Below are 14319 nucleotides of genomic sequence, written 5' to 3' on the forward strand. Positions count from 1 at the left end.
AAACTGGAGCTGGGGAGTTCCACGTCAGTTTTCTCACCAAAATTGTCACTGTGCCAAATTCTCGTAAGATTCCACCCATAATCTGGTAGTTTTCTACATTATAACGGTGACTTTGATTTGATTTATTATTGTCACATGTATTAACATACAGTGAAAAGTATTGTTTCTTGCGTGTTATACAGACAAAACATACCGTTCATAGAGAAGGAAACGAGAGAGTGCAGAATGTAATGTTACAGTCATATCTAGGGTGTAGAGAAAGATCAACTTAATGCAAGGTAAGTCCATTCAAAAGTCTGAGCAGCAGGGAAGAAGCTGTTCTTGAGTCGGTTGGTACATGACCTCAGACTTTTGTATCTTTTTCCCGATGGAAGAAGGTGGAAGAGAGAATATCCGGGGTGCGTGGGGTCCTTAATTATGCTGGTTGCTTTGCCAAGGCAATGGGAAGTGTAGACAGAGTCAATGGATGGGAGGCTGGTTTGTGTGATGGATTGGGCTACATTCACGACCTTTTGTAGATCCTTGCAGTCTTAGGCAGAGCAGGAGCCATACCAAGCTGTGATATAACCAGAAAGAATGCTTTCTATGGTGCATCTGTAAAAGTTGGTGAGAGTCGTAACTGACGTGCCAAATTTTCTTAGTCTTCTGAGAAAGTAGAAGTGTTGGAAGCTTTGTTAACTATAGTGTTGGCATGGGGGGACCAGGACAGGTTGTTGGTGATCTGGACAGCTAAAAACTTGAAGCTCTCGACCCTTTCTACGACGTCCCCGTTGATGTAGACAGGAGCATGTTCTCCTTTACGCTTCCTGAAGTCGATGACAGTCTCCTTCGTTTTGTTGACATTGAGGGAGAGATTATTGTTGACCACACTGCGCAAGCATTTACTTGCATCTAAAGCGCTTTTCTGATGAAATGTGCTATCTGAATGCATGTCTTTCATTGATTGTCCCTTTTGCTGTTTGTGAAATTTTATCTTGAACAAATCGACTGCCATATTTTTACATTACAACAGTGACTGTAACACAAAAGTAACATAGTGTGGATGTTGGAAATCTGAAATAAAAACCAAAATAGCTGGAAATGCTCAGCAGGTCTAGCAGCATCTGTGGAGAGAGAAACAGAGATAACATTTGATGATCTGACAAAAGGACATCAATCTGAAACATTAACTTCCTTTTTCCCTCAACAAACATTGCTAGACCTGGTGGTTATGTCCAGTATCTTCATTTTATTATTGGCTCTAAATTTCTTTGAGATGTCCTGAAGTTGTGAAAGATGCCATGGAAATGCAAATCTTTCTCTTCTATTCCTCATCACAGTTTTAAAGTTGTGGTTGTGGAGGGTCAGTCATCTCAGCTCCAGGACATCTCTGCAGGGTCTCTCAGCGTAGTGTCGTAGGCCCAACCACCTACAGCTGCTTCATCAATAACCTTCTCTCCGTCATAAGGTCAGAAGTGGGGATGTTTGCTGATGATTGCACAGTGTTCAGCACCATTCGCGACTCCTCAGATATTGAAGCAGTCCATGTTCAAATGAAACAAGATCTGGACAATATCCAGGCTTGGGCTGACAAGTGGCAAGTAACATCCGCGCCACACAAATGCCAGGCAATGACTATCACCAATAAGAGACACTCTAACCACCGCCTCTTGACATTCAATGGTATAATCATCACTGAATCCCCCACTGTCAACATCTTGGGGTTACCATTGACCAGAAACTTAACTGGACTTACCACATAAATACAGAGGCTAGGAATACTGCGGCGAGTAACTCACCTCCTGATTGCCAAAAGCCTATCCACCATCTACATGACACAAGTCAGGAGTGTGATGGAATATTCCCCACTTGCCTGGATGGGTGCAGCTCCAACACCATTCAAGAATCTTGACTTCATCCAGGGCAAAGCAGCCCCGCTTGATTGGCACCACATCCATAAACACTCAATCCCTCCACCACCGACGCTCAGAAGCAGCAGTGTGTACTATCTACAAGATGCAGTGCAGCAATTCACCAAAGATCCTTAGACAGCACCTTCGAAACCCACGGCTACTTCCATCTAGAAGGACAAGGGCAGCAGATATCTGGGAATATCACCACCTGCAAGTTCCCCTCCAAGCCACTCACCATCCTGACATGGAAATATATCGCCATTCCTTCACTGTCGCTGGGTCAAAATCCAAAATCCCTCCCTGACAGCATTGTGGGTCAACCCACAGCACAAGGACTGCAGCATTTCAAGAAGGCAGCTCACCACCTTCTCAAGGGCAACTAGGGATGGGCAATAAATGCTGCCCTAGCCAGTGATGCCCATGTCCCACAATTGAGTTAAAAAACGGAAACAATTCTGAGGCAACTTGCAGCAACCCAACCCTAACTGAAAGCAGCATGATCATAGGTTGAAACTGGAGTCAGTCTGATCATTTTGCCCGTGCAGTTCCAGATACTAACTCTTAACGAATAATTTAAACTTTTTATTTTCATCCAGTGCTGCTTGACAATTAACTTTCGACACCAGTTTGGATTCCCATTCCTGTACTTGTCCTCTATGGTGGCTTTAGTGATGGGCCTGGATGTAGATATGGAAGACCATTCGACCCATAGAAAAGCGAGACTTGCATTTCTGTGGCACCTTTTGTGATCTCAGGACACCTCAGGACACTTGATAGCTCATGAAGTACTTTTGGAGTGTAGCCATTTTGTAATGCAGCCAATTTGTGCACAGCAAACTGCCAAAAAGCAATCTGATAGTGACCAGGTAATCTGTTTCAGTAATCTGGCCAGGAGATGAATATTGGCCAGGATACCAGCGAGAATACCCTCGCTCTTCTTTGAAACAATACCATGGGATCTTTTAAGTTCATCTGAGAGGGCTCAGACTTGGCCTCAGTTTAAAGTCTCATCTGAAGGATGGACCCTCGACATGTCGCAGGGCGGCATGGTGGCACAATGGTTAGCACTGCTACCTCACAGCGCCAGGGTCCCGGGTTCGATTCCCAGCTTGGGTCACTGTCTGTGTGGAGTCTGCACGTTCTCCTCGTGTCTGTGTAGTTTCCTCCGGATGCTCCGATTCCTCCCACAGTCCGAAAAACGTGCTGGTTAGGTGCATTGACCATACTAAATTCTCCCTCAGGGTACCTGAACAGGTGCCGGAGTGTGGCAACTAAGGGCTTTTCACAGTAGCTTCATTGCAATGTTAATGTAAGCCTATTTGTGACTAATACATAGAACAGTACAGCACAGAACAGGCCCTTCGGCCCACGATGTTGTGCCGAGCTTTATCTGAAACCAAGATCAAGCTATCCCACTCCCTATCATCCTAGTGTGCTCCATGTGCCTATCCAATAACCGCTTAAATGTTCCTGAAGTGTCTGACTCCACTATCACTGCAGGCAGTCCATTCCACACCCCAATCACTCTCTGCGTAAAGAACCTACCTCTGATATCCTTCCTAGATCTCCCACCACGAACCCTATAGTTATGCCCCCTTGTAATAGCTCCATCCACCCGAGGAAATAGTCTTTGAACGTTCACTCTATCTATCCCCTTCATCATTTTATAAACCTCCATTAAGTCTCCCCTCAGCCTCCTCCGCTCCAGAGAGAACAGCCCTAGCTCCCTCAACCTTTCCTCATAAGACCTACCCTCCAAACCAGGCAGCATCCTGGTAAATCTCCTCTGCACTCTTTCCAGCGCTTCCACATCCTTCTTATAGTGAGGTGACCAGAACGGCACACAATATTCCAAATGTGGTCTCACCAAGGTCCTGTACAGTTGCAGCATAACCCCACGACTCTTAAACTCCAACCCCCTGTTAATAAAAGCTAACACACTATAGGCCTTCTTCACAGCTCTATCCACTTGAGTGGCAACCTTTAGAGATCTGTGGATATAGATCCCAAGATCTCTCTGTTCCTCCACAGTCTTCAGAACCCTACCTTTGACCCTGTAATCCACATTTAATTTAGTCCTACCAAAATGAATCACCTCATATTTATCAGGGTTAAACTCCATTTGCCATTTTTCAGCCCAGCTTTGCATCCTATCTATGTCTCTTTGCAGCCTACAACAGCCCTCCACCTCATCCACTACTCTACCAATCTTGGTGTCATCAGCAAATTTACTGATCCACCCTTCAGCCCCCTCCTCTAAGTCATTAATAAAAATCACAAAGAGCAGAGGACCAAGCATTGATCCCTGTGGCACTCCGCTAGCAACCTGCCTCCAATCCGAAAATTTTCCATCCACCACCACCCTCTGTCTTCGATCAGACAGCCAGTTACCTATCCAATCGGCCAACTTTCCCTCTATCCCACACCTCCTCACTTTCATCATAAGCCGACCATGGGGGACCTTATCAAACGCCTTACTAAAATCCATGTATATGACATCAACTGCCCTACCTTCATCAACACACTTAGTTACCTCCTCAAAAAATTCTATCAAATTTGTGAGGCACGACTTGCCCTTCACGAATCCGTGCTGACTATCCCGGATTAATCCGCATCTTTCTAAATGGTCATAAATCCCATCCCTAAGGACCTTTTCCATCAATTTACCAACCACTGAAGTTCACGCTATGAGCTCTACTGATTAATAAATAAACTTTACTTTAACTTTAATTTTACACTGCTCTTTGAGTGTTGACTGAGAGTGTATGGCCGGAGGAGGTTACAGAGATAAGGAGGGGAAAGCCGTGGTGGGATGGAAGGGGTTGAATGTAAGGATGAGAATTGTAAGATCAAGGCATAGGTGAACCAGGAAACAATGCATGTCAGTAAGTGCAGAGATAATGCGTGAATGAGACTTGATGCGAGTTAGGTGTAGGCAGCTGAATTTTGGATGGACCCAACATTCTAGAAGGTGCATAGTGGTGTAGCCTGATGAGGATTGCATTGAAGTAGTCCTGGAGCTGGGCTTGAACTCACAATCTTCTGATTAAGGTGAGAATGATGTCAGTGAATTAAGCTGAGTCTGCGTGTCAGGAGCTGGCTGCCTTGCAATGGAGCAAGTGCTTCTCGAGTCCTTCCAAATGCTGGTGTTGAATTACTGTTGGATTATTTCACCTCTTTCATGGGGTGAGATCGGTCTGGTAGAGGTTTAATCCTTTCAGTCTGGATTGGACTCAGTTTTGGAAATAAATGAGAAGCAATCAAACTGGCTTTGCCAGCTCATTCATTTTCACCTTTGTGTGACTTGGCATTTGTAAGCATTCTTCTTTTGTGGAATTATTCATCTTCACTCTTATTCCATGCTGTCATCTGTGTCTTTGTTACTTCTAGACTTGACTATTCCAACATACACCTAGCCCACCTCCATTCTATCCTTCATCAATTTGAAGTAATCCAAAACTGTCCTCCATGTGTAACTCGCACCAAGTTTCATTCATCTAACACCCAAGGGCATGGTGATGTCGGTGAACTGGCTCCCAGTTAAGGAATAACTCTTATTTTAAAATTCTCATCCTTGTTTTCAAATCCTTCCATATCCGCACCCCTTCCTATCTCTATAATCTCCTTCAACTCTACAACCCGCCAAGCTATCTGAGCTCCTCCAATTCTGGCCTTTGAGTGTCCCTGATTTTAATTGCTTCACAACTGACATCTGTATCTTCAGCTGTCTGGGCCCTAAACTTGGAATTCCTTTCCTCAACCTCCCTGCCTCTATATCTCACTTTCATGCTTTGAAACCTCAACTTGTCCAAACTTTTGACTGCCTGACCTAATATCTCTATATGTGTCACATTTTGTTCGTTAATGCTCATGTTAATTACCTGTGAAGCATCTTGGACATTTCATTGTGTTAAAGGCATGATATATATATTTACAAGTTGTTGTATCCACAGTATATCCTTACTGTTTGATGCTAATATTGGGAGATGATTGGGGGTGAAACTTGTCTAGGGTAGTTATATGAAATATGTGGTAGAGAACCAGCAGACTATTTTCGACTGTTCGATGCTCTCTTATCTATTGTAGTCAGTGGAAGAATGAATTGGGTGGAGTGTAAATTGGGCTGCTGGACTTGCTTTACCATTCAACATTGATTTTGCTTCTGCTGTCTCTAATGTCAATGCTCAATTTGTTCAACTCTTTTTTTTGTGCTTGACCACTACAGGTTTCCCCACATCGCTCTAAAAGAGCGGGTAAAGTTTTCTCAGAACTGGAAGCGTGGGAGGTGTCACCAAGAGATTTTACTGAGGTGGAAGTACAAGTATGTGGCAGTTTCATTTTATCTTTATTCTGTCAACCCTTCTCAGTGTATTAGTGTGGTTTGAACTTCAGAATCATAGGCATTTGGTATGACAGTCAAGCAGCCATTCATCAAAAGTCAGCATAGCAAAGTTCCGTCTGCATGGCCCTATAAAATGCATATGCAGTATGCGTTAGATACAGAGTAAAGCTCTCTTATACTGTTCCTATCAGACACTCCCAGGACAGGTACAGAACGGGGTTAGATACAGAGTAAATCTCCCTCTACACTGTCCCCCATCAAACAATCCCAGAACAGGTACAGCACAGGGTTAAATACAGAGTGAATCTCCCTTGACACTATCCCGTTACACATTCCCAGATCAGGTACAGCACGGGGTTAGATACAGAGTAAAGCTCCCTCTACACTGTCCCCATCAAACACTCGCAGGACAAGTCCAGTACGGGGTTAGATACAGAGTGAATCTCCCTTGACACTATCCCATCACACATTCCCAGGGCAGGTACAATAGGTGTCTGGATGGGAAAATCTCTAGTTCAGTTTAATAGCGTTTCTACACTGCTATTTGTGCTGAGATCTACATTTGATTTCCTGATAATTAATATCATATTTGTCTACATTATTCATTATTTTGTGCAACACTGTCACTGTTGTTATTTAGATTGACTTATTGGTGAAGCAGGGGGTAGGGGGCACTCCCCCCAGCTTAACAAAAGGATTCAATGGTAAGATTCTGGAAATTTTCTGCCTTTGTTTACCCTAGTAAACAGTTACTTGGGAGTACAAAACTTGAATATTGCTAGAAAGGGAGACATGTTGCAGAACTTTTTGTCTTGCACTCATCAAGACAAACACAAAAATGTGAAATTTCAAATTATCACAAAAATTTATACTACAGGAAACAAGGGTTGTTGATTGGTTGGCAAGTTGACTCTGGCCAAGGCATTGCCATGGAGAAATCAACAGGAACCACAGGCTCCCCATGCTTCCAGGTAATTCAAAAAAGGCATAAGATTTGAATATTTTCTTGTTGTCTACATAGAATAGGTCTCTGTGTATGAATATATGTCACTTCTAGTCACGCTATGAGCTCTACTGATTATCTTATATTGGTTGTTAATGTAACTGTGCACTCAGGATTGTTCAGCAAGTGCTGTCCAGTTGCAGAATCATATCTTATCTGAACACTAGGTGTTTTGTTTTGAGCTTTGCAAGTGCTGGGTATTGAGTACTGTCTGTACTCTGCCAGTTACAAACAGCCAGAGGAATGTGATGTTTGATTCCATTAGTCAATCACTGGAATACGTAACTGGCATCACACTGGCACTGAAATTCGTATACAATGTTGCTCAGTTGTATGGTTGGCAGAACATCCTTCTTAAGCTGACGATAGCATCCTATTAGTGGAAAATACTACTCTCATTGCCACTGCGTAGTTGCTGCGTGAAACAGCTTGCTTAATCTGTTCAGATTTTTAAGTTATTTCACCTTTTCTGGGTATTGTGATTATTTGAAATTTGGCATTCTTGTGCTTGTCGTGATGCGTGCAAGATGAAAAGCATCAGCAACACGTCTCTCTTCAGCAATACGTCTGTAAAGTTATCCTAAGTTGATCTGATCATTCAATTTCAATTTCTCCTCAGTTTATTGCCATGGTTACAACTGGATGATCAGTGGCTCTACCTCTCACAAGCAGCTGATATCCGAGCATATCCACTGAGGCAGAACAGTGTCAGTTTTCAGCGACGGCCTGTCTCTGTGTGCACTGGCCATCAGGACGATGTCTGCCGGTTTGTTGTCAGTGAATCCCACATCATCAGCGGCGGTGGGTAAGTGGTTTGAATTACTGAGTGGCGACCCAAGATTAACTCTGGTTTGGTGTAATATACTTGTCATAAGAAATGCACCAGATATAGTGCACAATGGGCTTAATGTTCACAGTACATAGGATTTATGACACAGCGACAGGCGATTCGGCCCAAGCAGTCCATGCTGGTCATATGCTCCACTCCAGTCTCCTCCCATTTCTTCTCATTCAAACCTATCTTTGGATCCTCTATTTCCTTCTTCCTGATATGCTTGTCAAACTTTCCTTGAAAGCATCTACACTATTCCCTCTAACCACTCTGCGTGCTTGAGATTTCCACTCATCAGGTAATGATGTTCTTTTTGAATTCTGTATTGGATTTCTTGGTGTCCATCTTGTATTGATGGCTTATTGTTATGCTCTTCCTCACAAGAGGAAACATTCTCTCTCTTTTCGCTCTGTCAAAATCTTTCATAATTTTAAATATGTATTAATTCACCCCGCAGCTTTATTTTTTTCAAGCGAACCTAGACCCAACTTGACAATTTTTTCCTGATAAGTATACCTGCACATTTCTGCTATCATCCTTATAAATCTACTCTGCATCCTCTCCAATGCCTATATGTTCTTTCGATAATATAGCGACCAGAGCTGCAGACTGTCACCCAATGATATAGGCTTATTTGCTTCTCACCATTAGTTATTGTATTTCCACAGTATGAACTGGGTAAGAAGTATTTATTTTTGTTCTGCTACTGCATGGCTCCTGTGTCCAACAACTACTCTCGGTAAAAGTGAGCATTTGACATTTATATGTTAGTAGTTGTGTGTCCTAGCTTCAGTTCCTTTATATGTACAATACTTATTGTGCAAAATGAAACGATTCACTCTCATCCAGTACGATTCGAGTCTGTTTGTCTCATTAGCGACATCATCCAAAACACAGCATCAGTTTTCATACGTACAGTGATAGCAACAAGTCCTGGTCTGTGCTTTGCCAGTGATCTGAAATAAGAAGGCAATGAGGGATATGACTTTCCAGATTGCTGACCATCCCTATCTCTGTAACTTCCTCCAGACACACAAATATCTGAACTGTCTGAAATATCTGAACTCCTCTAATTCTGGCCCCTTGAGCATTCCCAATTTTGATTGCTCCACCATTGGTTCCCATGCTTTCAACTGTCTGGACCTAGGCACTGGAATTCTGTCGCTAAATTCCCTACCTCCTCCTTTAGGATGCTCCATAACAACTAACCTTTTGACCAAGATTTTGGCCATTTGCCCTAAAATTGATGTGTTTTGGTGTCATATTTTGCTGTATCATGCTCCTGTGAAGCACCTTGGGATGTTTTATTATGTTAACATTATTATGTTATATATGTGTAAGTTGTAGTTGTGTCTTGGTGTCAGCTCTTATACATGTATGATACACAATGGCTAAAAGGAATGATTCAATCCCTTATGAGATTATCTGACCTTATGTGTGACTGTGTCAGCTCTTGTGCATGTACAATCTGCAGCCAGGAAAAGGGATGATTCATTCCTATCTGGTACTGTATGGTCTGTGTGTATCTGCGTTGACTTCTGTACTGTATGGTATGGAACTGATAATGGGAACAACTCACTCCTGCCCAGTAAAGGGCAATGTTTATGTCAGCTTTTGTGCAAATACACGCTTGGTAAAAGATCGATCTTTGGCTGTGAATGTGGTTCATTTTCTCTCATTGACCTCACTGTAGTCTTCAACGATAGTTACATCACCTCTTCTCCATTGTCCAGCTACCCTCACTTGGTTCTAATCTTATCAGTCCGACCATGAAATCCTCATGCATGCCTTTGTCACCTCCAGCCTGAATTCTCCAGTGTTCCCCTGGTTGAGCATCCCATTCTCCTATTTGTAAACTTCAACTCATACTGAACTCTGCTGCCCAATCCAATCCTGATTGAGTTACTTCTGCTGCTAGGACTTAGATTGGCTTCTTGTCCCTCATTTTTCAAATTCAAAATTCAAATCTTTACATTTAAATCCCATCATCACCTCCCCATCTCTGTAATCTCCAGCACTATAATTCATCTCTATATCCATCTCCCTACCACTTCCACTCACTGTAGCCTCTTATGCATCCCACTTCTCTTTTACTCCACCATTGGTGGCTGTGCCTCCCTCAGCCCTTGCTTTAGTGGAAGCGGATATGGTAGTGACTTTTAAGGGGCGTCTTGACAAGTACATGAATAGGATGGGAATAGAGGGATATGGTCCCCGAAGGGTAGGGGGTTTTAGTTAAGTCGGGCAGCATGGTCGGTGCAGGCTAGGAGGGCCGAAGGGCCTGTTCCTGTGCTGTAATTTTCTTTGTTCTATTCACGACCTTCTGTAGTTTCTTGTGGCCTTGAGCCGAGCAGGAGCCATACCAAACTGTGATACAACCATAAGGAATGCTTTCTATGGTACATCTGTAAAAGCTGGTGAGAGTTGGAGCTGACATGCCAAATTTCCTTAGCCTTCTGAGAAAGTAGAGGCGTTAATGGGCTTTCTTAACTATAGTGTCGGCATGGGGGGACCAGGACAGGTTGTTGGTGATCTGGACACCTAAAAACTTGATGTGCTCGACCTTTTCTACTTCACCTCCATTGATGTCAGACTTTACGCTCCTTTACGCTTCCTGAAGTCGATGACAATCTCCTTCGTTTTGTTGACATTGAGGGAGAGGTTATTGTTGCTGCACCAGATTACCAAATTCTCTATCTCATTCCTGTATTCTGTCTCGTCATTGTTTGAGTTCCGACCCCCACTACGATGGTGTCGTCAGCAAACTTGAAAATCAAATTGGAGGAGAATTTGGCCACACAGTCATAGGTGTATAAGGAGTATAGTAGGGAGCTGAGAACACAGCCTTGTGGGGCACCAGTGTTGAGGATGATCGTGGAGGAGGTGTTGTTGCTTATCCTTACTGACTATCCGGCCCATTGAGTCTGCATCGATTCTCTGACAGAGTATATTACCCAGGTCCATCCCCTGCCCTATCCCTGTAACCTCACAATATTACGCCATTAATTCCCCAAACCTACGGATCTTGGGAGCAATTTAGCATGGCCATTCCACCTAACCAGCACATCTTTCAAACTTTTATCCTGTGAAAAAATGCGAATTTGCTTGCAGCTGATTTCAACCAAGTGAAACCTTGCCCACTGCCCCCGCTCACCCCTCTCTGGCCCCCTTTCCCCCCCCTCTCTGGCCCCCCCCGCTCACCCCCCTCTCTGGCCCCCCCCGCTCACCCCCCTCTCTGGCCCCCCCCGCTCACCCCCCTCTCTGGCCCCCCCCGCTCACCCCCCTCTCTGGCCCCCCCCGCTCACCCCCCTCTCTGGCCCCCCCCGCTCACCCCCCTGTCTGGCCCCCCCCGCTCACCCCTGTCTGGCCCCCCCCGCTCACCCCTGTCTGGCCCCCCCCGCTCACCCCTCTCTGGCCCCCCCCCCGCTCACCCCTCTCTGGCCCCCCCTGCTCACCCCTCTCTGGCCCCCCCTGCTCACCCCTCTCTGGCCCCCCCCTGCTCACCCCTCTCTGGCCCCCCCACTCACCCCTCTCTGGCACCCCCTCTCACCCCTCTCCCCCCCCCCCCCCCGCCGTGCTCACCCCTCTCTAGTCCCCGTGCTCACCCCTCTCTAGTCCCCGTGCTCACCCCTCTCTTGTCCCCCTGCTCACCCCTCTCTTGTCCCCCTGCTCACTCTTCTCTGGCCCCCCGCCCACCCCTCACTGACCCCCCGTTCACCCCTCTCTGACCCCCCGCTCACCCGTCTCTAGCCGTCTGCCCCTTGTTCACCCCTCTCTGGCCCCCTACTCATTCCTTCCCCTTTAGCCACCCCTCACTCCTGCTTGCCCTATCTGGCCTCCTGCTCCTGCTTGGCCCTCTTTGGCCCCTGCCTCCTACTCTGTTATCTGAGTGCAGAAGTGGCAATGAATAGAACAGTATGTAAAGTCAAACCTCTGTCTCTCTGGTGAGCTCCAGTGATTCACAAATATTTGTTCATGATGCACTGCATCGTTTAGTTTTTTTATTTTCTTCTGGCTGGCCATTGAGTGAGTTGTCTTATATGTGGGTTACCTTAATATGTGAGCGTATACGGTAAACACAGTGACAAGATTGATGTACAGTGCTTTGAGTATATTTGAAACTAATGGGACCCGTCTACTTGGCAGGGATGGGAAGATCATTGTCTGCAACACTTGTAACTCATTTTATGCAGCCTACTCAGCACATGAACAAGAGGTCAACTGCATCGACAGCCGAGGACATGTCATCGTTAGCGGCTCGAGAGACAAGACAGCGCGGGTAGGTGTGGAGAAGCAGCCTGGTGTTAAGCCCAGCCTGACTGTTAATCTAGCCCCTATCGGGAGTGGAATTTGCACTATCTCTAAGAGAAGGAGTATTTTTAACTCTCCTCAAAGAGAGGTTGAAGCCTTGGAATGCCAGCAATGTATTTTCTTGTTTTCACCTTTAGCTTTTTGGGATTGAGTAAGATCAGCAGTGTTGTAGATTATATATAGCTGGGGGTGAATCATAGGGTGGGCATTAGGTGGGGTTGGTGAGGAGAGATGAGGTTGTCAGGTTTCATACATCATAGAATTATACAGTGTAGAATGAGGCCATTCGGCCTATTGCATCTGACTCAGCTTATTGGTAGGGCTATCCAATTACTTTCACTCCCTGCTATTTCCCCATAGCCATGAAAATATTTCCCTTTTTAAGTATATAAGTGATTCGCTTTTGAAAGTTGCTATTGAATCTGCTTCCGCCAACCTTTCAGGCAGCACGTTTCAGACCACCAAACTTGCTAAATATCATAAATCTGTGTGCTTTGGATATTGACCCTCCTGGCAGTGGACACAGCTTCTTGTCTCCCCCCCCCACCACCCCCTCCAAAATCCCTCATAATTTCGAACACCTTAGTTAAATTCCCCTGAACCAACTATACTCTAGGAAGAACAGTCCCAGGTTTCCAGTCCCTCAGTCTAACTGAATTGATCTTTTCTTCAACTTCAACTTAATGGTGCCTTTTTAAATGCCATGTGTGAGCAGAAAGACCAATTCTCAGTTTGTGTTGAGTTAGTTGGGGAATGCATTAGTTTTAGTGCCCCCAGACAAAAGAGAATGGCACTAAAGGATTTGTCAGGATAATAGCTCTTGATAGCTATCCATTAACCCCGCATCCCCAATCTCAGATGTCAAACTTTTGAACCACCCAAACTCCTAAGTTAAGTTTATTTGTTAGTGTCACAGTAGGCTTCCATTAACACTGCAATAAAGTTACTGTGAAAATCCCCTAGTTGCCACACTCCGGTGCCTGTTCGGGTACATTGAGGGAGAATTTAGCACGGCCAATGTGCCTAACCAGCATGTCTTTTGGACTGTGGGAGGAAGCTGGAGCACCCGGAGGAAATCCACGCAGACACGGAGAACATGTAGACTCTGCACAGACAGTGATCTAAGTGACCTAATCGAACCTGGGTCCCTGGCACTGTGAGGCAGCAGTACTCACCATTGTGCCGCCCAACCTGTTAGTAAGATATCTGTATCTACATTTTGTATCCTATTGTTTAAGTGTTAAAACCAGTGCAAATTAATTTGCTGATATTTTGCTCTCCTGAAACTCCAGGGCAACAGCGAAGCTATCCTTTCCCAACCTAAAGTCATAGTTGACCTGCTGAGTCAGATTTTGGGACAAAATATGCAAGGAAAACACAAATCCACTCTAGCAATCAATCTTAAACAATGTGAAACATCGTGGATGCTGGAAATTCTGAAATAAAAGCCAAAATTGCTGGAAATACTTAGCAGGTCAGGCAGCACTGGTGCAGAGAGAAACAGAGTTAATGTCACAGATCAGTGACCTTTCATCTGACTGGATTCTCATCGATCTGAAATGTTAACTGTGCTTCTTTCTCTCTCCAGATGCTACTTGACCGAAGTGATTCTAGCAATTTTTTCTGTTTTTAATTGTAATCAAGCAACTTGTCTAAATATGTATTTGCTTGCCTAACATAGGTGAGTTGAAGCAAATCTTAGCACCCCAGACTGGAACTCCAGTAGAAATCAGCAAACTTAACACAGACCAGGGAAAGAACTTGGGACCTCCCTGATCTGTAAAAATCACTAATGTAATATCTGAACCTTCAGGGAATAAATAAAACTTGTATTTTCCTGGATGAACAAGTGTCCCAGCTGTTCTTGAAAGGTTCCATTAACTGCTGTACCACAGAAATGTAATTGTGATACAAAGCAGACTGCAGGCTGACCTCGAAG

The 14319-nt window shown here is 44.7% G+C and overlaps 1 protein-coding gene across 3 annotated transcripts in view; it reads left to right on the top strand.

Annotated features, from left to right (window-relative positions):
* The window catches only part of fbxw4 (F-box and WD repeat domain containing 4), a 143089-nt gene that overhangs the window by 16349 nt on the left and 112421 nt on the right, over nucleotides 1–14319 (top strand). For all 3 annotated transcript variants that reach the window (XM_078223026.1, XM_078223029.1, XM_078223027.1), the window contains exons 2-4: nucleotides 6118–6213; nucleotides 7857–8042; nucleotides 12216–12348. In XM_078223026.1, coding sequence (XP_078079152.1) covers nucleotides 6118–6213; nucleotides 7857–8042; nucleotides 12216–12348 — 415 coding nt within the window. The remainder of the gene's footprint in view (nucleotides 1–6117; nucleotides 6214–7856; nucleotides 8043–12215; nucleotides 12349–14319) is intronic.

Source organism: Mustelus asterias, chromosome 11 (assembly GCF_964213995.1).
Source record: "Mustelus asterias chromosome 11, sMusAst1.hap1.1, whole genome shotgun sequence".
Classification (NCBI taxonomy): domain Eukaryota; kingdom Metazoa; phylum Chordata; class Chondrichthyes; order Carcharhiniformes; family Triakidae; genus Mustelus; species Mustelus asterias.